Source organism: Rhipicephalus microplus, chromosome X (assembly GCF_043290135.1).
Source record: "Rhipicephalus microplus isolate Deutch F79 chromosome X, USDA_Rmic, whole genome shotgun sequence".
NCBI classification, from domain to species: Eukaryota; Metazoa; Arthropoda; class Arachnida; order Ixodida; family Ixodidae; genus Rhipicephalus; species Rhipicephalus microplus.
This window is the reverse complement of record NC_134710.1, coordinates 195,348,505-195,374,184: the sequence shown is the minus strand read 5'-3', so window position 1 is coordinate 195,374,184 and position 25,680 is coordinate 195,348,505. Positions and strand designations below refer to the sequence as shown.

The window sequence follows — 25,680 nt, the reverse complement described above, 5'->3', positions numbered from 1 at the left end:
GGCGCACACTTCAAATAGGTGTCTAGCTTGTCAAACTATACTGACGCTTTCCAAAAATACAAAACAAGAATTGAGAAGCAGAAACTAGAACACAAATGTACAAAACACGAAGCATACAACCGAGCTTTCAGCTTAGCTGAGCTCCAAACATCACCAAACTCTTGCAGTAATTCCGCCCCAGGTTCTGATCGAGTGGTGTACGATATGTTAAAAAACCTACCAGTCGAAACGCAAAAAACCTCACTTCGCTTGTACAATGCTATCTAGTTTTCTGGCAGTATTTCTACTTCCTGGAAAGATGCTATTACTATTCCCATTTGGAAAAGGGCAAGGACCCTTCTTCAGTTTCGAGTTATAGGCCTATTGCGCTTACAAGCCGCTTGTGCAAACTTTTCCAAAAAATGATAAACTGCCGACTTGTACATTTCCTTGAAACAAACAATTTGCTCAACCCATTTCAGTGCGGGTTTCGAGAGAGTAGATCCACCATTTACCACCTTGTTCGTATCGAGGCACAGATCAAAGACGCTTTCATCCACAAACAATATTTTCTCTCTGTGTTCCTCGATATCGAAAAGGCTCAAAATCAATTCTTTGCGCTTGTCTATCTTTCGAAATATTTTTTATTGTACATATGTCGATGACGTCCAGCTTGGTTTCAAATCTTGTAATCTGGCCATGTGTGTGTGGCAGGTTCAGCTTGGTTTGAACAAAGTATCCAATTGGGCAGAAGAAAACGGGTTCCAACTGAATGCACAGAAAAGCACATGTGTCTTGTTTTCCAGGAAGAGAGGCATTCATTCCGAACCCGATATTCAACTGCATGGGCAACGTCTTTCCGTTAATACTGAGCAGAAGTTCTTAGGCCTAATCTTGGACACCAAGCTAACCTTCATACCACACATCAAATATTTAAAAACACAAGTGCATAAAATCTATGAACTTTCTAGAAGTGTTGTCACGCACTACGTGGGGAAGTGAAAAAAGTGTTTAATGAATTTGTATAGAAGCCTCATACGTACCCGCCTAGACTATGGGGCAATAGCATATCAGTCTGCGACACCTACTGCCCTTAAAATACTTGACCCTGTTCATCATCTAGGCATCCGTCTCTCTACGGGTGCTTTCCGCACTAACCTCGTGGAAAGCCTTTACGTGAAATCAAACGAATGGTCGCTTCACCTACAGAGATGTTACATGTCTTTTAAATATTATCTTAATGTAAATGCAGCCAATAATCATCAATCACATTCCACAATTAATGACATATCAAGCCTTGCTGTGTTTGAGAAACAGCCTTCTATGAGACAGCCATACTCACTCCGTGTGAGGGGGCTAGCGAAGGAAACCGGTGTGCCACTTGAACACCGTTTGATGGCTCCCGCAGTATACATGCCACCGTGGCAATGGCAGGCGATAGATTGCGACGTGTCTTTCTTTTAGGTTACGAAGCATGCACCAATGGCATATATCCAGACATACTTCTTAAAACTACAACAGAAATACACATGTCCTGAGTTCTTTACGGATGCTTCAAAGTCCAACACTTCTGTCTCGTACGCAGCCGTCGGCCCATCCTTTTCGGAAGCCGGCGTTCTGCACTCTGATTCAAGCATTTTAACCGGCGAAGCTTATGCGATACTTGCGGCCATCAAACACATTAATGAAATAAAACTACAGAAGACAATAATATATACAGATTCCCTCAGCGTAGTAAAATCTCTGAAAACTCTTAAAAAGCTCAAAAGCCCTGTCCTTGTCTCACTTTATTCGCTCTTGTGCACAGTCTACTCATCTAAGCAGCATGTTGCAGTCTACTGAGTGCCAGAACACCGCAAAATTCAAGGCAACGTTCTGGTGGACCAGCTAGCTGGATCTGTCAACAAAACTGCTTCCAATACATCGATACTAGTTCCTGCACTCGACTTGAAACCTTTTCTAAGACGAGGGCTCAGGGGCTATTGGCAGAGCACATGGGACACACACACAGGTAATAAACTGCATGTCGTCAAGTTGCAACTTGGTCATTGGCCGCCAGTATCAAAATCACGCCACACAGAAGTAATCCTTACAAATTTAAGAACAGGACATACACACACAACACATTCATTTCTTTTGTCTGCGGGCGATCCACCTTTGTGTGATAGATGTGGAGAAGCACTCACCGTACTTCACATCCTAATCCAGTGTAAAGAATTACACACTCAGAAGACAACACTTTCCGTTACCCTACCGACAACAGATACCACTTCATCGTGCAATGTTCGTCGGTAGGGAACCACTTTTCACACATAAGTTGTTGGCTTTTTTGAGAGAACTCCGTACCTCTCATGTGATATACCCGGGCATTCTGTAGCTTGACCTCTCCAGAGAGGTCTCCGCTGCGGTGGCTACACTGAACAAAGCACTTTCTCACAGCCCTTGGACGCAAGGGTGTGAATAATCGAGGCACTTGTGCAATTGCCATACATGTCCACCAAGGTTTTTATTATCACAAACTTTTGTCATCCATTTAACACCACACACTTTTCACGGCATGGTCATGATTTTATTACTTCTTTGTTTTCATCTGCCTTAGCGTGAGGAATTTTAAGGCCCTTATGCAGCCACCAATCACAATTATTGTCCACGTCCCTTGTCCCATGAACTGGTGCTCTTTGGCCATCAAAGGGCTTGCCCTTGTGCCACAAAGCACCAAACATCATCAAGGCACAGCCTCTCGTTTTAGGCTGAGTATGTGTCTTTAACGCATTGTATTGATAGTGCATGATGGAGTGCTTGCTTGCCGTTGTCGACTGTCTGACAGCCAACTTTCCACTTTTGGCGCCGCTGTTGAGCCCATTGAGAGGTGGGGGTTGCTTGTGCAGAGGTGATGGCTGCTTGTGTGCAGTTGTTTCCGCAAGGCTGACTTTGTTGATATACATGGTTTCATGCCTGATCCCTTGGAAAAATGCCAGTCTGGTGGTAACTTATGGCAGCTTGTTAACACCAACATGGGAACATGACATCGCCTAGGGCAACAGCATTGGTGCAGATGACAGTGATCACATTGCACAACCATTCATGGATGAGAAAATCATTCACGAAGTGCGAGCTGAGAGTAGCACGAAGAAATCAGATGATAATGAAACCTTTTAGCCAGCACTTACAGTGTCCCTACTCTACAGCAGTGGGATACATAGAAGGCTTAGGCAATATGTGCTTGTCAAGGGCTTTCCACTCTGGCTTTCAATAAGTTAGAGGCAGCTTTCAGTGACTGCACTGCAAAAGTAGACAAGCATCACAGACTTTTTACTAAAAATTTGTTTTAAAAACGTTCATGTGTTTTCACTGGCAATTCTCTTTTTGCATTTTTATTTTCTGCTCCCCATTTACTATAAACTGTGGGATCTAATGAATGAATATCATGCGAAGCTGAGGTCTGTTGTAAGTGTCCTTGACCATGTTTTTGTCCCATATTCACTGATATGGTGAGTTACTGCGCATAAAAGGCAGGTTGAATGCAAGTGAAATTTATTTCTTCGTCAGCTCTTGCATGTTTCTTTTTTGTCTCAGTCACGCTGCATGCAACCAAAGGGCAGTACCTTCACTGAGGAACATCGTTTATTGTTCATAAACACTAATTTGTGTATATTAATACTGTAGATGCTAGTATTTAGTATTTTCGTGAATAATTGATGTGTGATAACATGCATTAAGCATTTTTATGGGAGCTGACTGAAGTAGTTGCTGTTATGGGTTATTGCGTGTCTCAGCTCGCGTCTGCGTCTACACAGAGCTGATAGACGAAGCAGACACAGCGACAGTGAGTTAAGGCAACATTTATGTACAGTATTAACAGAGGCGATACATATTCGGCACTGGGGTTGACAGCTGAAGGAGCTCGCACTGAGGTGCGGCGATGAGCCAGGATTTCTTCGGTCGCTCTCCCTCTCTTCGCACCACTTGGCTCTTTTATAGACTCTGGGGATCCCTTGCATCAGCCAGTAGTTCGAAGCCTCCAATCAGGGACTGCCGCTGGTCGCTGGCTGGAATTGGACTCGTGGGTGAGGGGGCTTGTCGCGCGTTGCATAAAATGCACTGCGAGAGATGCCGTTGATTGCATGAGCCTGGCTGGTTCGCTGGTATGAGCCAGTCTATCGATGTTGATCTCACTTGCATCAGACGATACCAGCTTCAATACTTTGCAAAAGCAAGGAAGTTCTGTTTTAACTCTCAGGCATAAAACTGTGCTCTTAACATTAAAACTTTTTAATTGCATGTGCAGCTTAATTGTATTTCACAGTGCATTTTCTTAGTTTTTCATTGTTTCTGCCTTATGCTGAGGGCACTACCAAACATTTTTTAACTGTTGTTATTAGCCTCTGTTCATTGTTCTGAAACTCCTGTGTGCCATAAAAGCTTATGTTTTTCATTCTTTTCTTTTCTATACCTGTACAGCCTCTTCATGCTGAGGATATTGCAAAGGTGGTCAACAGCCGCAAGCTCTGGAGTGCCCATTTGCACTGTTTGAGCAGCGAAATACAGGAAATCGTGGGAACTCTTAGCTGTAAGTTTTATCACTTCGTTTTGTTTATTTATTTATTTTATTTTCAGGCATCGAAGTAGTTTACACAGCAACTGTTTGAATGATGTTCAATATACAGGGTCTATCTCAAAAGTTCCCAGAGTTTTTTTCCTAGTCGGCAACACCGCCTGTCAGGGCAGCGCTTTAGTTACAGAAGTTAGTGGTGGATATAAGCTTCAAACGAGTCTGGTTTCGAGTGCCTGCGAGCAGTTGTTGAGGCAGGTCATGCCATTGCGCAGGGGCATGCACGACTGCACACTCATCGAGAAATAAAATGGACGAGTTTTTATTTCTTCATGCAATGAAGTTTTGTGTGAAAGTGGGATAAAAACAGGATGGAGATGCTTGAATCTCCCAGAAAGCTACGGTGATCACGCGATAAAATAAAGCCAATATTTGTTGTGGCACAAGTGGTTTGCGAAAAGTTTAGAGTTTATCGACGACGACTATTCTGGTCGTTTGTTGAAATATACAAGCACTTAATTAACACACTCCATGCATAAAGTGTGTTAATTTTTCTGTAAGGACTGGCAATAAGTGTTCAGATGATCGCAGAGGAGTGTGGAATGCCTAAAGCAATCATTAATGGTGTTTTGACGAATGATCTTCTAATAAGGAAAGTCTGCATGAAGATTGTGCCAAAAGTCCCGACTAGTGAGATGAAAGAGGAGCCACATCGCGCTGATTGTCTCCGAGTTGGAGGCCAAAATGCATGTGGCTGCGCTGCCCCAGCCTCTGTACAGCATTGGTCTGGCAACGCCAAACTTTCTTTTGTCCCGAATCATCAAATGAACCCTGAAACGAGTGCGGCATTAGACTTTAAAGATGCTAAAAGCATCTTCAAACCTCACTGAAGGAAGTTCTCGTTGACGGTTTCCAGGGTGCCTTTAGTGATTGGGGGGAAGCATTGGAAATGGTGCAATAAATCAGAGGAAGAGCACATTAAAAAGGTCCAAAAAGATTGTTAACTGATGATAAATAAATTATTTTGAACGGGAACTTCTGGGACAGACCCTGTTTAACAGCTGTCTTTGTATGTTCTTTGCAATACACTTGACGATTCAGAATAGTAGCGCAAAGAAACACTTGGACAGCGACAGATCATGACTGTATATATAGATAACTTGATGTGTAAAATATTTCATATATTGAAAATTTTACAACTGTTCGATATTCACAATTCATTATATGCAAGTTTTACTGTACTTTAAGATGAGGTAGTTCAAAAACATTTTGCCTTATATACTCATGAAATGAACACACTTTCTTTCCAGAAAAATCGAAGCAAAGTTGGAAGATGCGTTTATTATGCGGGGCAAACTTTATGAAAACTTTTTCGAGATGAGCAAATATTGCGGTAATGCATTAAAAAAAAAAAAGTTAGGTTGCTTAACCTTTCCCTACAGACATGCGCGTACACTGTTTGAAAACAGCTATTTTGTTGCACTTCACTCATCTTTGGTGGTTAATAGCACTATCTTTCTTCTGCGAGCTGTCCCCATGCCGTCTGCAAAATCTATAAAAGTGTCTTGCTGCTTTTTCTCACAATCAGTGGTACAGTGCAGTCCACTTATAACGATACCACATATAACGATATATCGGTTATAACGATGGGTCGACTTAACAGTCTCATTTTATGCATTGGGGCTATGGGGAAAAAAACCATATATAACGATATGTTATCCACCGCATATCGGATACAACGATGAAAAGTTTGCCGTGGACGGCATGTTTCATTCAGAATAATCGTAACATTTAGATTGATAAGTTCCTCTGAAACGAACTATGCCGAGACAAGACGAAAAGTTAGCGTAGGCGTATCTGCCGCCACTGCAGCACAGCGCCGGCAGCGCGTCCCGGCCGTTCAAAAAGCCGAGGAGAGCATCGCGAGTTGGCGCGACGCGATACAGATGGCGCCAGCTGTATCACGTTTTGCGCCTCGCCGCGCGTCGACCGCGGAGAGGCTGAGAGAATTAAAAAAAAAAAAATGCGAAAAGCAAAGCGCCGCGCTCCGCGGCTCCCCGCCTTCTACAACGGCAAGCCGGCAAGCTACTCGTAGCTTGCCGAACGAAAGCGGAAAAGAGAGAGAAAATAAAAAAAGCGAAAAGCAAAGCGGCGCGGCGGCATCGGGGCGGGGCCTCGTTGGCATTCCGGCTGTGTACCTCTGGCTGTGCTTTCTTCCTCCCACTGCTCCCACCCCGCCGTCGGTCAGTCTCTCTTCCTCAGCGAACCCGTGATGCGTTCTTCGGAGTAAGAAATAAAGTCTTCTTGTTTTTGACATCCTACTATCTACAATATTTATTAATTGGTGAAAATAGCGAAATGAAGCCTGGAGCTACAAAAGGTACGTCCGGCGACGATTTTTTGGCGGCAGTCCAGATATAACGATCACCGGTTATAACGATCATATTTTTAGGTTTTCTCGATATCGTTATAAGTGGACTGCACTGTATCTGGGTGATCTCAAGGGGCACCCAGAAGTGTGTGCTATGACGCACTTTGCTAACTCTGTGGCAGCCTCGCTCAACAACTGCGATGTCGCCGTTGACATTGCAGCAAGTAACCAATATTGCAGCCAGCTACCATCAGTGCATCAAAATAGGCCATCGATAACAAGAATAATGACAAATTACAGATGCCACCTCGCTGTACACATGTGAAGTGACTGTAGAAATGGTAGCCTATATCATTTGTTCCTTGAAGTACGCGCGGATAACAAGCATATAAAAAGCAAATTGCAACCATAGCGAGAATCAGAGGTGCTACGATGTTGCGAAAATTGTCACGCTCTTTTCCGGCACTGAGTGATTTTATCTGGTTTTCCAGAAACCTGCGAAGCGATGGCAACAAATGGTCCTTCGCGACAGCCTCGACGACAGCAAATCTCGTCGTCGTCACTAGAAAATCATGTGGATGTGGTTGGGCTTTTAAGTTTTGTATTTGCAGGAATCTACCAGTGCTTGGCGCAGGCAGTTTCGTGATCTTCGCTTACTGTGTGCTTGTCAGTGGCATTGTCTGTGCACTTGCACGCTGTGGTGCATGGATAATTAAAAAAGACAGGGGACGTGCCACTTGCAAGTTCAAAAAAAAAAAAGAAACAAAGAGGCACGCGGCAGTGGGTAAAGAACAGAGAGCGGGCCGAAGTGGCCGATTGGGGTCGGCATAATAAAAAAATGTAAAAGATCCAACGAGCAAGGAGGTGCCAGGTGTCGGTTTGCGAAACTGCAGGGGATGCATGTAAGGGGTGCGTTTAGTATTACGTGGGAGAAAAATAACGACTGAAGTTGGTGGTGCGTTTATTATGCAAGTACGTTCATTATGCGAATAAATGTGGTATGTACATGCACATTTGGTTAATTACAGTGCTAAAGAACTCAAATCAATTTTAGTATATTTGGGAATATTAAATTGCATTGCGCTAAAAAGGCAAGTTCATAAATTAGAGAATATTCAGGAACACTAAATTTCCTTTCATATTTACAAAGCTTGTCGACACTATGCAGTCTATGACATAATCCTGCAGCATATCTTCTAGACACTTTCTAAAACACAAGCACACATGGGATGACATCGGCTACAGCACTGGCCTTTCATTTCCTCGAAAGTAAAAAACTTTGCCCATTCCTGCTTCGGGAACGATCAAGCAGTTCAATTCCAGTCCTGCAATTTCTCAATATTGGAAACACGTCTTGATAGTTTTATTGGGTTTAGAATGAGTGTCCCATAAAGCTGACGTCATCAGATGTATTAAGAACTTCAAAAATACGCAAAACACGTTACCAAGGTCAAGCGATAGTAGCTTGGTGACATATCTCATGCTGTACAAACACCCTACTAATAACCACAGGGGCAGTTCTCCTGTTACCTATAGTGTTGGCATGGTCAGTGTGTTTGAACGAATGGTGATGTTTTAATATTGTTTAAGCTGTGAAGAAGAAAACGCATCGTTGGCAAGCAGCATCACCATCACTTGGGTACTGGGTGCTGGGCTCATCTCGCTCGCCTCGTGCTGATCGTCGTCGGCGTCTGCCTGAACGTTGCTCTGTCCCAATCGTGTTTTCATCGTAAAGCCGCTGTCGCAACACACATCAATAAACCCCTTTTCAATTGGTGGAGGGTGCTGACAATCCCCGTCGCCTGAACTTGGGTGCTGCCATTCGCCGACGCCTAATTCTGGAGCTGCGCAACCGAATGCTACCACCCATCATGGCCACCAACAACGCGCAACCTGGCTCTTCCACTCCATCCTCCAGCACCCCCGGCGTTCTTCGCCTGCGAGAGCCCAAGGTCTTTAGCGGAGCTGATGAGACCGACGTGGAATACTGGTTCACCCATTACGAACTGGTGAGCACAAACAACAAGTGGGATGACGCGGACAAGTTAACTAACGTCATCTTTTACCTCACTTATGTTACCGAAATGTGGTATAACAACCACAAAAATGACATTACGATGATGTCTATCTTCAAAACGTTTTTTTGCTGACGATTTTGGCCGACCCGCTGTCCGCAAGTCCAGGGCCGAACAACGCTTGCGGACTTGCGCACAGAAGCCATTGGAATCGTTCACCAGTTCTACGAAGACATTGTTGATCTTTGCAATCGCGTGAACACCGCCATGCCTGAGTCTAAGAAGGTACAGCATACCCTCATAGGGATAAATGACGGCGCATTTCAGATGCTCCTGGCCCATAATCCTGCCACCGTTGCGGAACTTGTCACATTATGTCAAAGTTTCAACGAGTTGAGGAAGCAGCGCGCCCTGACTAGGCCATTTTCCTCACACGCTGACTCGCTCTCCAATCGTACTGTTCCCGATCACTCACCGACCCTGCAAGAAATTAAAGGCTTTGTGCGTGAAGTAGCAGCTCGGCAACTGTCGTTGATTTCCTTCACGCAGCAGCCGCCGTCCTCTCGTCTGCCCTCACTGCTCCGCGACGTTTTTGCCGAATAGGTAGCTCAGGCTGTTCCTGTCGCTGCCCACCAGCAGCCTGTGGCCACGCCTGTTCCCCATGCGCCGGCTATGCAGCCCGTAGCTGCGCCTCTTACGTATGCCCAGGTGGTACGCAGCAGACCCCGCGAGCAGCATTTGCCACCTATGTCTTCAATTGCTCCCCACTCCACCCCTTTTTCGACACTTTGGGCCACACCGCGAGTAAGCAATTTCTGGCGCACTCCTGACAATCGACCGATCTGCTACGCCTGCGGTACTTCAGGACACGTGGCACGATATTGTCGCCGTCGCTTCCAACCACTCCACGACGCTACTCGGCCGTTATCTTATGACTCATAGCCCATGCACCTACCTGCTTCCTATCCCTCACTGCAGTATGGCTACACTAACCTTCCCGAGTCTCAGTCACCCCAATTCCCATCTCAGACTCACTCTCCGCGCTCCCCATCTCCTCGCAGGCGATCACTGTCCCCAATGCGTCTCGGACCCGCTTTCTCTAACCGGGAAAACTGAACGCCGCAGTTCAAGAGGCAAGAACTGCGCCGTCATCGAAATGCCCAAGTCCTCACACTTCACCTGCGAACGTCGTTGCCATATCTGTCGATAGTGTTTCTACCTTTGCCCTCGTCGACACAGGTGCTGCCATTTCTGGTATAGCCGCCCAACTGTGCCGCTCCCTACGCAAAGTGACCACGCCGCTTTGTGGACTTTCGCTTCGTACGGCTAGCGCACAACCAGTTCGACCTCTCGGCACCTGTACGGCCCGTATATTCATCCAAGGCTCTATGTGCGTTGTCGAGTTCATTTTCCTTTCGGTGTGCTCGCATGACGTTATCCTCGGGTGGGACTTTCTGTCACATTATTATGCTGTCATCAACTGCGCACACGCGGAAGTTCAATTTTCGCACCTGTGTGACGAATCTTTGCACGAAACTCTTGAGCAGTCCCCAAAACTCGTCATGCGTGAGGACACTGAAAATCCGCCAGCCTCTCTTGATGTTGTCCCTGTTTGCTGCGATGACCATAACGATGCTACGTAATGTTTACACCTTCCGATATTTTCATGAGAGGCAGGCATCATCATCATCATCATGATTATTTTAAAAAAATCATCATCCGCCTGACTATGTCCACTGCAGGACAAAGGCCTTTCCTATGTTCCGCTAGTCTCCCATGTCTTGCCATTTTAAATATACTGCTACAGTAAAACCTCCCTAGTTCTGACTCGGTTATTTCCAAATCCCGCTTATTCAAACTATTTTCGCTGTCCTGTATCTTGCAATGTAAGTTTGAGCGGATAATTTGAAGCGGCGGTCAGCACAAGTCTGGTTGATTCGAATGTGCCAATTCCTGTTCCCAACTGCACCGCAAATCCGTGGAAACGACGGCCCTTAGGAGCCGCTAGGCAATGTGCTTTAGTTAGACTAATGAGTGGTAACTGATGCACCCCTGCCTCGCTACTCCCAGCACGAAAAAAAAATTATAAAAAATGAAAAAAATGATTTCATAATCAACTAAAATATGCGCCCGTGGAAAACAAAACATGCTTCACCGCGATACAGAAGTGATGGGCGGGCAGCATGTCGTATGTTTTTCACAACGTCAGAGTGTCACGATTTATCCCTTCTTTCTGAGAATATTATGAAATTAGTAAAGGACAGTCTTGCAGAATTCGGAATGTATGTGAACCTTGGAGTACTGGTTGCTCCAGCAATTGCGCACTTGCTTTGCTGGCGGAGTTCTTGTCTGCAACGCCTACTTAAAAAAATCGCGTCGAAAACTTCAGTGGTGATGTTTTCTTCTAGCCGGAACACATTGCAAATTTCGTCACACTATTCATTATTAAATTTTTTCTTTTACGAGAAAGAATTGGCGAATGGTCGCATCTAGATGTGCTGATGCAGCGAGGAGCAGGCAATATGCCGCCCCCTTGTCATTACTGTGTTGCAGTGAAGATGTCTTGTTTTTCGCAGGTGTGCATTTTAGTTGATTACTTTTTTTTTTCTTTTTGCGGTGACAGCAGTTAGGCTCAGAATGCTCCCTTGTTTGCAGCAAAATTGTGACGAGGCATTGCTGGAAAACCAACTCTTAGAGCCGCAAACTAGCTGACACATCAAACGACCAGCCCTGATTAGTTTGAATAATTTCAAGTTTCTTGCATTCCATTTTTTGTAGATTATGTTAATTCAAAAACCCACTGTGTTACTGTACATTGTTTTACTGTATATTGTTTTTATAGCATTTACTGTATATTGTGAAATTCGAGGATCACAAATGTTTGAAGCTTGAAAAACAGTGCGTAGTAAAAAAAAGTGCTCTGTTTTCAGAAAAAAAAAAAGCATTTTGTGATCAACTAAAATATGCGCCTGTGGAAAACAAGATATGCTTCACTGCAATACAGAAGTGATGTGCGGGCAGCATGTCGTGTGCTTTTCACGTCAGAGTGTCACAATTTATCCATTCTTTCTGGGAATATCATGAAATTAATAAAGGACAGTCTGCCCGAATTCAGAATGTATGCGAACCTCCGAATACTGCTGTTCCATTTCTTGTTCATTCCATTTCTTGTTCCATTTCATTGTTTATTGCTGTTCCATTTTGTGTAAAAGTCGCTTCACTTAATTCCCATTCTGTATCTCCAAGCATTGTCTGCATTCTATTGTGGGGTCACAAAAATGTGAAATGATTCCAGAGTCTTTCGAATTCCGGAGTGGCGATTCCGCAACACCGGTTTACATGTCTTTTTCATTTGGTTGTGTCATATCTGGGCTTCTTGAATGTTCAGGTTTTTTGCATCTGCTTGCTTTGAGGGGGGGGGCTGTCTGTCTCTGTGTGCATTTCTTTCATTTGCGCGCAGAGGCAGCCTTTGAAGATGTCTTGCGACCATTGTACAGCACGTGCTCAGTCAAAGCTGGTAGCTGAGGTGTGAAACTTGAAACTGGCTAAATTTAAAAGGCTGCCACGTGTGCTTTGTGGGCATGCTAATTTTTGACTTGTTCATTACTTTCAGGACACAATAATTTGACAATCACAGTGAAACCCAGATCATCGAGGTTCTGTTGCATACCATAGATCTTTCTTGTGTCACTGGTGATAGCCATGTGCCATGTGGCTGGCACAACAGGGAGCCGAATGGGAAGCAGCATGCCATTGCGTAAATAGTTCATGCGTTCTAGTGTGATGAAACTACATACAGTAATGTGCTGCACCATGTCGTTGCGTGAATCATGTAAAACGGTTTAACAATAATTTATTAACTTTGAAGCTTTTCTTGACAAACCAAAGGCACTTTGGTCGTTACAATCTATAATTCTATCTTTCTACGTGTCCATTTGTCTCACTTTCTCTGTTTGGATCTCTCTGTTCATCTGTGCTCCATCTAGCCACGTTCGTCTGGAGGCTCTTGTGGTCATCTCCTTAACTTGGTGTATACGTACATTGGCGTAGGAGGACATGACCGCATGACAACATGATTAACAGCTTTTGACATGAATAGCTTGACATGCATGTTGCATATGTTGTGAAACCCTTTCCCATGGTCACATGTGGCATATACCTGCCTACCAAGGCCTATGGAATTCAACTATGCACTACAAGTGATGTTCAGTGTATGGCACTCCAGCAACAGTGAGAACAAACTTTGTAAATCTTGATGTTGTAACGTTCAGAAACCATAATTTAGTGAAAATCCGGTGCCAGCGTCACTGGCATTGTCGATCCTTAAAAAGTCTGAATGACAATAGAAAATAAAAATGACAGTTTGTTCCAGAATCAAACCCATGCATTCTGCAAGGCAGTCGAGTTTTCTACCGCAGAGACATGCCAGTGTGTGAAACTGCTTTTAGAAAAAGACACTCTGTTGGTTTCGTGTAGAGGCAACTTCATTTGTGGTTGCAGTATTGGCTGTCCTCTTTGATATGATGGCAATGCGCATCATATGGGCTGTTGTGACTCACCAAGCCATAGTTGCTCAACCCAGAGAAATGCACTGACCACTGCTACATATGCACATAATTGCACTGTAGCGTGTTCTTCGTTTCGAGAAAACTGGCGTTTGTGCTTGAACATGAACACCGTCATATAAGGCATATGAGGCACTCTTTAAGTGCCAGTGCATTTGATGTGCCTGCTATACCCACAGTGTATACACTACCTACTACACAAAATATAAAAATGTTGATAAACGAAAAAAAAAGGCTGCTTAGGCACCTTCATGCTGACCTCACTACATGCAATCAATTGCCACAATTTGTGGGACCTGCTGGAATTTTTGAAATTTTGATCCTTTGTGTTGCACAGTGGTATTTTGGACAAATGTTTGTTTTAATTTTGAGTACAATATATTTCAGGTGTAATAGACATTTCTCACTAGAATATTAGTCTGTTGTAATGAACATCAATTTTAGTGTAAAATGCCTGTGTGGGCATTTTATTAGCAGGCAACACTACATGCTCTGAGCAAGCCTTTAGAATACCAGATCCAAGTGTGATCTACACCAATACTATTTATATATGGATACTATTTTGTGCTTGGCATCTCTCTTCAGTCTTGAAAGTGGGATGAGATGCTGTGACTTATTCACCCGCAGCTGAAATTCTTAAATGAGCATTAAAGAGTGGCTGCACATGGTCCACAGCTTGTATGGTTCATTTGCATTGTGTGCCAGGCCGCAATGGTCCAGCTCAAAAAGTCTGTAAGCTTTTTCTTTTTCTGACGCAGAAATTTCAGAAATTCTTGGGAACTCTTGTGACTGACGACTTCATTGGGTTGACTGCAAGGTGTCTTCGAGTGACAGTGGTGGCAGCCAAGAGATCAGGCTTCTTGTAGAACACAGCTTATTCTAATTAAAATAATTACTTGCATGTCTGACACATTGCAAGAATTTTTTTAAATGGTTTGGAAATTTATCAGAAACATATTTCTAATATTTAGCGTGTGAAGCCCACAGTGTGTTACTTTGGCAAAGTCATTTGTAGGGGGAAAAAAAAAACTCCACTAATAGCAGGCACAAGCAACCAGAAGGTGCATCAACCAAATGGTAGATTAGTTGATTCTTTCAATACTTAGACACCGAGCTGGAACACCAACACTATTGATATACACTCAAACCTCAATATAACAAACCTGGATATAACAAAACATTGGTTATAACAAAGTAAATGAAAATAGTCATGCAATAGATATTTTTGGTTCATAACAACTTTATTGGTTGTCCAGTAAAACTTTAGTGTTGGGAATTAACTTTTATGAAAAATCCTTGGACATAACGAATTTATTTTCGTGTAATACATTTAAACCTGGATATAATGAAATTGATGAATTCCCGGGAAAATTCGTCCTGAAGAGGATTTCATTATATGTAGGTTTGGCACGAATATTTGGAAAATAAATGCACAAATTAAACAAAAAGGGGGAGTAAAGGCAGAGCTAACCCAAAATACTTATTTAACGGCAAAAAACTGCATTGTTAATGTGATAGCAATTGTATGAGCACTCTCGGCGGGGTTTTTTTTTTTTTTGTCGCCTCCATGTTTCACAATAAATCTAAATTGATAACATGCCCCCGCACATCTTAACTTTCTTGAGCAGGTAAAAGCGCATGAGTGCTACTGAAGCTCTGATGAAATGAGCCGGCTCATCTCTCTCGCCTGGAAGGCGCATAAGATAGCATCACCAGCGTGTTAGAACTGCCGTCAAATGCTCAAATAGACAGGAAACCACCCATCTGGAACGAGCATGAAAAAATGCGGGGGGGTGGGTGGGGGCGGAGTAGCAACAATTAACTTTGATTTTAAGGGCGGTCGTGATTGCTGGCGCACGTGCTATCTCGGCAACTATCAGCTGTGCGCTTTCAACGCGAAGGGACTGTTTGAAAAGAGCACTTCTCCTTGGAGCGGCCGTGCTTTTTCATAGCAGCATTTAGTAGGAGTTTCGCGATGTCGGATACAAAAGAGTTGGCTTCCAGCCTTACTTTGTACAATATTAGAATTTCTCACTATCGCATTCATTGCATTGCATTCAATTCGTCGTCAAGTTGTTGCGAGAACTGATTGGCTAATCGCCAAAGCTACGAGCCTGGGAACTCAAGGTGCGGCGCAAAACGGAAGCGCGTGGAGTCTACCTCCGAAGATACGTCGTCACCGTGGTCTTGCAGAGTTTCCATCAGCGCCTAATCTGACATCCCCTCGGTGGTAATGGGATGGTTGTCGAGATTTAAAAAAAAGGCAAAGCTGAACGTCGTCACGGGCCACACCATACAACATGCAGTGAAACCATGCATGCGCGCATGGTGTCGAAAATGAAGAGCAAACGACATGGACACAGACACAGATAGGTACTGCAGGAAGAGCCCTCCATATGCAGCGCAGCCCCACATATGTTACACTAAACAAAAGTGTGACACTGCCAACGCAGAAGTATTTTCTTTCCGGTTTAGAGGGGGCAGGGAGGCACATCAGTGCATGCTCCCGCGACGCGGGGCGCAAGCCCACTTCGCGCTCAGGATCATCTCATACGCTAGCCGCACAGCCTCTACGTACGGGCCAGCACACCTGTCGCCAACTCACTCATTTGCCCCCCCCCCCTCCCCCCCCCCCCCCCCGCTTGGGTGTGACAGCTGTCCTGGCACGTGCATTGTGGCTTTGTGGCTAGGGCATGGAATGGCCCTCACCCGCGTGCAATAATAAGCGCGTGCTCTCGCCTAGTGCGCCGTGCGCGCCGCCACCGCTTCGTGCTTTTTCAGCGGCAGGGCAGCCGCGGAAGATGCATGCTCGTACTGAAACTCCAAAATCCAGGGCAAAATTTCTAGATTGTCTGTGAAGAATATTTATTATATCAAGGTTGTCTCCCGCTGTTACTTTGTTACATAGAGGTCGCAATTACATGTGCTTTTATGGAGTAACGGCAAGGAATAGAAAAGCTTTGTTATATCGAGGAATTCGTTGTGTGGAGGTTCGTTGTAAGCAAGCCTAACTGTGTGCAACTTTGTTATAATGAGGTTTGAGTGTATTGATACAGTTTTGTGCTTGGCGTCTCTTTTCAGTCTTCAAGTGCAATGAGATGCTGTGACTTTTCCACCTGCAGCTGAAGTTCTTAACTAAGGATTAAAGAGTGGCTGCAGAACATTTGATAAGACTAACATTTATCCACTGCCACTTAGTGTGGGAAAGGCATACTTTATATTTTTTTACTGTTTCAGACTCTACATGCTCAACAATACAGCAACTTTTTCGTCGTGTGTGCATTCAGCTGTCAGACCTGACAGCCCCATCAGCATCAGTGGTGGCACGAGCACTTCTTGATGCCTTTCATGCCTCTCTGGTGGGCCCATGTTATGGAGCGGGGGAAGTTCGTTGCCTCTCACCACAGAACTGGCCTCCAACTTCTGGCACCCTCAGCCTGTTTGATCACTTATTGTTTCTGCTGACGCATCCACCTTTCAAGATGGCTCTGCTGCATGCCTTCAAGTGCGGGTAAGTAGTTTGCGTATTGTCTCAGGCTGCTTAGTAGTTTATTTATTTTCTTATTTCACTAAATTCCAATCCTATACAGTTCATTGATATGTGGGGTTTAATGTCCCAAAACCACCATATGATTATTAAAGATGCCGTAGTGGAGGGCTCCAGAAATTTCGACCGCCTCGGGTTCTTTAACGTGCACCCAAATCTGAGCACACGGGTCTACAGCATTTCCGCCTTCATCGGAATTGTAGCCGCTGCAGCTGGGATTCGATCACGCTACTTACGGGTCAGCAGCCGTGTACCTTGGCCTCTAGACCACTGCGGCGGGGCGCCGATCCTATACAGTAGTATAGGTTATAAGCACGTTGTTTCAAATATTAAGTAGTTTTTTTTTCTTCTACAGCTGCAGAACTAACACTTAAACAGAAGGGAATCTCTCATAACAAACAAATTAAAATTTTAAAGAATGTTATCACAATGCGAAGCATAACATTGGGAAATGCAGAAATAATTTATGTTTAAGAAAGAACTACTAATTAAAGTTAATTGCTATATGATTACATTGTAATGCCCTAGAATGGAGTTTATTGAGACGCGACATGTTAGTTTCAGCGGCCTTGAGTCCTAACCGAGACAGTCGCGATCACAAAGCACGTCCTCTTTCCCTTCATCTCTCTTGACCGTAGACCCACTACGCACAGGTGCACATACTCAAACTACAATTGTAACATCTCTCCGCGCGCAGACGAAGCCCACTGGGCGAGTCAGTCAGTCTCTCTAGAAATGAACGGCTTTAAACGGGCAATATGAGTAAGTTCCTTCTTCGGTAGAACGTTGGCCATTGGCGTGAAGGTGGGCAACGCGGTAAGACACGTGGCTTATGCGGGCGAGGATGACATAGGGTCCAACATAATGCTCCAGCAGTTTTTCACATAATCCGCGTTTCCTCACTGGAGTCCAAAGCCATACCAAGTCGCTGATTTCATATGTGATGTGTCAGCGGCGTCTGTCGAACCGTACCTTCGCGGGTCGTTGAGAAGCAAGAGTGCGCAAATAGGCGAGTCGTCGGGCCTCTTTCACACGACAGACAGTCTCAGAAATGCAGGGGTCATTGTGGTCTAAAAATGGTAAAATTGTGTCAAGTGTATAGTGTGGCAGTCTAGCATAAAGAAGAAAGAAGGGTCTGTAGCCGGTAGTCTCATGCTGTGCAGTGTTGAAGGAATAAGTTACGAAAGGCAGAACATTGTCCCAATTTTTGTGATCTGATGACACATACATGGACAGCATGTTCGTGAGAGTTCTGCTTGTGCGTTCAATGAGACCATTCGTTTGAGGGTGATAAGGCGTAGAGTGTCGAAAACTTAAAACACATAGACGAAGCATCTCTTCGACGACGCCCGCCATGAACTGGCGTTCACGGTCACTAATAATGACTTTTGGAGGTCTGTGTTGAAGAATTACTGAGCGCAGCATGAAGAGGTATACGTCACATGCAGTAGTCGATGGTATAGCGAACGTCTCGCAGTATCGGGTAAGATGATCGGCACACACAATGATCCATCGATTTCCTTTGGAGGACCATGGAAAGGGACCAGGAAGGTAAATTCCAACTTGCTCAAATGGAGTTCTCGGAGGTGGCACAGAATGTCGCCCTCCAGGAGGAGCACTTGTAGCACGCTTTCGATGTTGACATTCATTGCAGCTTGAAACATATTGCTGCGTAGCCTGACGCATCTTGGGCCACTAAAACCTTTCTTGAAGGCGGTAGAGAGTTCTCGTTGCTCTTAAATGACCAGATATTGGATCGTCGTGCATGGCTTTCAATATCGAACAGCGGAGACTCTTCTGGATGGCCAGAAGATAGCGCAAACCTGTAGTAGAATAGTTCTGCTTGTATAGTAGCCCGTGCGCGCACATGCAAAAATGAGTGGCTGATGAATTTCGTCTGCTAGCAAGAAGTTGCTGTTAAGCACTGTCCTTTTGCTGCTCATCTCTAAATGCACTCGTGTCAGAAAATCCTGTCTCCAATAATGCGATGTACTCGTTTCATTTGTCCGCGTCGCACTGCGTCATAGGAAGCAGCAGCCGCGAAAGGCAATCTGCATCAGCGTGCCGGTGACCACTTTTATAAGCAACCATAAAGTTGTACTCTTGTAGGCGAAGTGTCCAACGTCCAAGCCGAACGGATGAGTCGCGCAAATTGACCAGCCAACACAGAGAATGGTGGTCCATCACGACAGTGAAGGGGCGTTCGTAAAAGTATGACCGGAAGCGTTGTACTGCGAAGACCACTGCAAGACACTCCTGTTCAGTAATGGTGTAATTACGCTCAGGCTTGCTGAGGGAGCGACTCGCATATGCCACGACATGTTCTTTGGTCTCGACGCGCTGAACCAAAACAGCACCGACACGAGCGCCACTAACGTTCGAATGCACTTCTGTGGGAGCCATGAGGTCGAAGTGTCGGAGAATCGGGTGGGACGTCAATCGAAACTTCAGTTCACTGAAAGCGGACGCACATTCCAGGGTCCATTCGAACCGCACGTCTTTTTGGAGCAGACATGTCAGTAGATGCATGGTATCAGCGAATGCAGGAATGAAGCGACCGAAGTACGAACATAGTCCCAGAAAGCTCCAAAGTTCTTTTGCTGAGTGAGGCTGCTTCAAGGCTTCCTCTGCTGCCGTTCTCGCTGGATCAGGTCGTATCCCCTCTTTTTCCACCAATGAGTGTTCGATGCTCTCCAAAATGGCATTTTTTCGAGTTCAACACCAAACATACTTTGCTTAGACAATTTAGCACAAGGTCGAGTCGTGTGTTGTGCTCACGGAACGTGCGCCCAAAGATCACTACATCATCCAAATAGCACATGCAGATTTACCATTTTAAACCACGCAAGATGTTGTTCATGAAGCGCTCAAATGTGGCTGACACATTACACAGCCTGAATGGCATCACATTAAATTTGAAAAGTCTGTCAGGTGTTACGAATGCTGTTTTCTTCTTATATTCATTGTGCATCGGTATTTGCCAGTATCCTGATCTCGGATTAACAGACGAAAAGTAGAAAGCCGATGAAAGGCAATCGATAGCATCATCGATCCGTGGAAGAGGATATACATCCTTTTTGTTGATGGCGTTGAGGCGACGATAATCAACGCAAAGTCTTTATGAGCTGTCTTTCTTTTTAACCAAGATTACTGGAGCTGCTCAAGGACTGCACGATTCCTGAATAACATTTTTTTTTAGCATGTCATGAACTTGGTCATTGATAACCTTGCACTCTGAAGGGGACACATGGAATGGTTTCTGTCAGATAGGTGTATTACATTCCATATCAATGTGGTGTTGTATACGAAGAGGGGGAAATGATGGCGGATCCTCCTTCTGGGCAAAGTCGAACACTCTGGAGTGTTTCTTTAGAATACTCGCCAGTTCACGAAGATGGGTTGTTGTTAGCACTTTGTTGATCATGGGCATGTTTGAGGCATTTTTGGTATGCGAATTGACTGAACTAGAGTCATCTGGGGAATCGTGGCGCCTTTCAAGAATTACAAGAGAAAATACTTGCTGTTCATAAATCACTGCAAGTTTCAGACCCTCGGGCAGTATCGTGGGTTCAACAGAACATTTGATGGTCTATAAGCTAGTGCGCCCTTGAACAACTTGCAGCATACTATGCGGTGTCAGAACATTCTTTTTCATGCAACTACGGTGTATCGGCTCTATGATGGCATCAAATGTTTTTTCGGTAGCAGGGAAACATGTGACTGGGACATACTTTGCTGACAATGGTGGGACAACTGTATTCATGCATACGCAAAGGGCACTTTTATGACAAGGTGGGTGTTTCATAAACGCAGACGGAATGCTCGAATCTACGATAATTTATTCCGTTCGGCAATCGACATTGGCACCACAAAGCTTTAGAAAATCTAGGCCTAGTATTACGTCTTGCGTGGCGTGAGGTAGAACTGCAAACTGGGCGTCCAATAGATGACCACCCAAGCTAACTTCAACACTGCACACACCAACAGAATATAGGGGCTCACCACTCACTCCACAAAACGTATCAGCACGGTCCCAGCAGAACATCACTTTTCGCCCGAAGAGGCGTGTGAACGCGAAACTCATCACTGCTCCTGTGTCCACTAAGGCCATTGTAGAAATGCTGTCTATACACACAGACATTTTATTCTTAAACATACAAATGGATGGAGGCATTTCTGGAGAAATCGTAGGATACCCAGCGACCTCACCTCCAACGGTGGCGTTGACTAGTTTTCCGGAGAGGGCGCCGGGTATCGGCGCCGAGGAGACGGCGACCGGCTGCCGCGAGGAGCAGACCGTGGTGTCAATCTGCGATTAGAGGCCGAAGATTGGTTTTGCAGGATCCCTGGTCTGCGGTTAGTCGAGCTTTCTGTGTACATGTAGCCACTTAAACCACGAGGTAGCTCAGATGTAGACTGGTTGTACCTCGGCGGCTGGCGGCAACGGCAGTATCTCGCAATGTGACCCTCGACGCCGCTGCTTTAGCACATGGGCAGAGGACATTCGAAGAAATGCTGTTGCGAGCGCTCAGCCATGAAGGGTCATCTCTGGAATTGCGAAGGCTCAGCAGTCTATACTGTAGCTGTCCGTCTCTGTGTGTCGCGGCCGGGACGATTGCGGTGCCCATAGTGCTGCTCAGATGCGAATGTGTCTCAATGCGTCCACATTCTTCCTGGTTCAGTACGCTCGGTAACGCACACTGACAGTGGCAAAGGAGCACGTGGCATTGAGTACTGCGGAAAAAAGGTGACGTCGTGCAGTCGCAGTTCTACACGCACGATTTGCTGAATTGTTGAAGCAAGGTCGGCGGGCGGACTCGCATCAACGCTAGTGATCGTTGTGGCATTTGCTAGTCGCCCACATTTAGGTGCAATGCAACGTGTCTTCAACGTCTCAAAGGTACGGCAGTGACGAAGAACACTTCAGACAGTGGGGAGATCTTCTCGACCTATCAGAAAGTTATAAACATCTTCGGCAATACCCTTGAGAAGATGTCCAACCTTATCTTCTTCAGACATCCGCGGGTTTATAATCTTGCACAGCTTGAGAAATTCCTCTATATACGCGGTGCAAATCTTTACAGGAGTCTGAGCTCTTTGAGCAAGTGTCCTCTCAGCTCGTCTCTTCTTGTAGTCTGAGTCACCGAAACATTTCTTGACTTCTTCAACAAAGCGGTGCCATGTTGTTAACGACTCTTCATGGTTCTCATACCACATGAGGGCGGTTTTCGTCAAAAACAACGCTACATACTCGAGCTTGAAGTTGGCATTCCAGTGGTTGTAACGGCTCACCCTGTCATAGTTCTTGAGCCACTCGTCCACATCTTCTCCTCCTCTTCCAGGAAACGGACGTGGTTTCATGTGATGGTGAATAGGTGCATCAGGCATAGGTCTAGGTGCGGTAGCAGCTGGCCCTGCGTCTTGTTCCTCGTTATGGAGCATAGTCGAAGCCTTCGGTGAGAGACCGACAAGGCGACGTCTCCAGCGGAGTTGAAAGGGTTGTGGCTCCGTGGTACGTTGACGTTGTGTACCCCGCACCTTCACCACTGTGTAATGCCCGCGAACAGAGTTTATTGAGACTGGATGCAGCATTACTTACAGCGGCCTTGAGTCCTAACCAAGACTGTCGCGATCGATCGCAAAGCATATCCTCTTTCTCTTCATCTCTCTTGACCGTAAACCCACTACACACAGGTGCACATACTCAAACTAAAATTGTAACAATATGATGCAAGCATTGACTATTTTTGATTAACTTGATCCAAATATTTGAGGTTATCAATAGAGGAGTCCTGGATGCGATGAATGTATAGCAGTAACATGGGTAACCACTGCACTATACTAAGCATTGGTGTCATATACTTGGAGCTTATAGTTTGGAGAGCCAGATAGTGTCGCTGGCATACATACTTTATCTGTCTCACAGTCATCTATCCTTAGCTCACAATCCGTGACTGTTGCGCTGTGCCACATGTCAGGTTAATAAACTTGTGTTTGTTGATGATCTGCCTATAGTGCTTGTCCGGACCGTACTGGAGTCAACGAACCCGGCCGTAGTGCTTTTTGTGCGTTGGGGTGTGGAGAAACATTGCATCCTCTCCTGACTGCTTTATCAGCTTGGTTTTATGCTGTCACAAAAATGAAGTGAGAGTCGCATGAACGGCGTTTTAAAAGATTTTAATTTAATTTTAATTTTTAAGGCCTAAAATGCTCTGCCCCAAAATCAGAGCTACTGCTCTACAGACCTACAAGCAGAGGACGCAAGTGCACTCAAGAACGGCCAAACATAACAATCTTATCACAGGGTTACCCAATTCCTCAGGGCCCCGCCGCGGTGGTCTAGTGGCTAAGGTACTCGGCTGCTGACCCGCAGGGCGCGGGTTCAAATCCCGGCTGCGGCGGCTGCATTTCCGATGGAGGCGGAAATGTTGTAGGCCCGTGTACTCAGATTTGGGTGCACGTTAAAGAACCCCAGGTGGTCAAAATTTCCGGAGCCCTCCACTACGGCGTCTCTCATAATCATATAGTGGTTTTGGGACGTTAAACCCCACATATCAATCAATCAATCCAATTCCTCAGGTCCAACAAATCAGAATGCTAGGCCTCCGCATATCATAACTGGGAAGGAATAAACATACTGAATAGCAGACCAGCAGATCATCAGACTGATCCCAAGAATCACCAACAAAAATTACGGAATAAAGGAACACAACTTGGTGCAGCTCATACAAGCCTTCGTCATCAGCCGCATAGTATATGTGACCCCATACCTAAAGTTGCAAGCAGCGGAAAAACTAAAGGTATAATGCATCATCAAAAAAGCAAATAAGCAAGCACTTGGCTTACTAATCGCCACATCTAACAAAAAGTTTGAAGCACTAGGTATGCATAACAAGCTAGACGAACTTATTGAGGCTAATATGATTGCACAATATTGTAACGAACTAATGCAACGCCGGAAGCTAAAACAGCTATTTAATTATGGCAAACTTGTGCCCGTCAACAAAATACATAAAGGTTATCCTGAGCTCGCTAGTGAAAAGCTCGTCAACCTCTTCTTTTTCGTCTCGCCGCGTCCCGCTCCTTTGAAAAACCGCCAGCCTTCTTTTTCCAGCGCGTGGTGTGTTGACACGTGCAGCCAGCATTGCATGGCGCGTTTGGCTTGTCAGGTGGTCTGGCAGAATTCATAAGAGCAGGAAGCAGCGCAAGACTTCAGTAGGTGCCTAACAACATGCGGCATTAGTCCCCCTCCCGAAACGCATCGTCCCGATGTGTACGCTGACGTCGAACAGTTTCGTACAGGAGTATTGACCTGATGCTTGAGCACATTTATCAGTTGTGTCGTTCAATGCCTTTCGTAGTACGGTTTCATTCGTACTACATGTACGACTTCTGGGCGATTCCTGCGTCGGGTTGAGCACACTTGCCCTTCAGGAATTACTTCGTAGTTTAGCGGGCCTAACCGGCGAAGTACTTTGTAAGGGCCGAAATAGCGCCGCATCAGTTTTTCAGATAGGCCAGGTGCGCGTACAGGCGTCCACACCCACACTTTGTCTCCGTGGTGGTACAGTACGTCTCTCCGCTTGAGATTATAGCGACTTGCGTCGGAGCCTTGTTGTAAGATGATACGATGTCTTGCCAATTGCCGTGCCTCTTCTGCCCTTTCTATGAAGTCGCTAATGTGCGAGTCACTCTCATTCGAATCATTGACAGGTAACATCGCGTCTAAGGTCGTTGTCACCGTCCGGCCATAAACAAGTTGAAATGGCGTGAAGTGTGTCGTTTCTTGCACTGCGGTATTGTACGCAAATGTTGCATAAGGCAAAATACTGTCCCATGTCTGGTGCTCAACGTCCACATACATCGAGATCATGTCGGCGAGAGTTTTGTTGAGTCTTTCGGTTAATCCGTTTGTTTGCGAGTGGTATGCTGTAGTCCTCCTATGGTCGGTGTGGGTGAGCTTCATAACTGACTGCATCAAACGGGCAGTAAATGATGTTCCTTTGTCCGTAATGACAACCTGCAGTGCGCCATGTCGTAGTACAATCTGAGTGACGAAAAAGTGGGCTACTTCGTTCGCTGTTCCTTTTGCGAGAGGTGATGTCTCAGCATATCGAGTCATGTAGTCTGTTGCTACAACAATCCAGCGCTTTCCCGATGAAGAGAGAGGAAATGGACCAAGCAAATCCATTCCCACTTGCTGAAATGGCCTTTTTGGTGGCTCTATTGGTTGCAACAGACCCGCTGGTTTCGATGGTGGTATCTTGCGTCTTTGGCAATCCCGGCATGACTTGACATAATGGTGCACCGAATCTCTTAATTTCGGCCAGTAATACTTCCAGCGAATTCTGGCCAAAGTGCGACTACTACCCATATGGCCAGCCGACGGGTCGTCATGACACGCTTCTAAGATTTCTGTTCGCAGTGATGATGGTGCAAGAAGCAGAAACGTCTCACCGCTGTTTCTGAAGTTGCGCTTGTATAGGACGTTGTTCCGGAGGACACAGGATGTCAATCCACGGACGAAAACTCGTGGTACCTTATTTTGGTAACCCTCAAAGTATTGGATAAGCAGGCGTAGTTCCGGGTACATTCGCTTAAGACGAGCCATCTCCGACACATTCAGAACTCCAAGAAATGGGATGTCTTGT

General features: G+C 45.3%; 1 protein-coding gene across 8 annotated transcripts in view; it reads left to right on the top strand.

Moving 5' to 3' along the window:
• Positions 1-25,680, top strand: part of vir (VIR_N domain-containing protein) — a 431,173-nt gene that overhangs the window by 247,102 nt on the left and 158,391 nt on the right. For all 8 annotated transcript variants that reach the window (XR_012887826.1, XM_075881178.1, XM_075881177.1 and 5 more), the window contains 2 exons: positions 4,441-4,549; positions 16,720-16,993. Coding sequence is in view for 7 of the 8 variants with exons in the window: in XM_075881178.1 (XP_075737293.1) it covers positions 4,441-4,549; positions 16,720-16,993 (383 nt within the window). In the remaining variant the exon portion in view is untranslated. The remainder of the gene's footprint in view (positions 1-4,440; positions 4,550-16,719; positions 16,994-25,680) is intronic.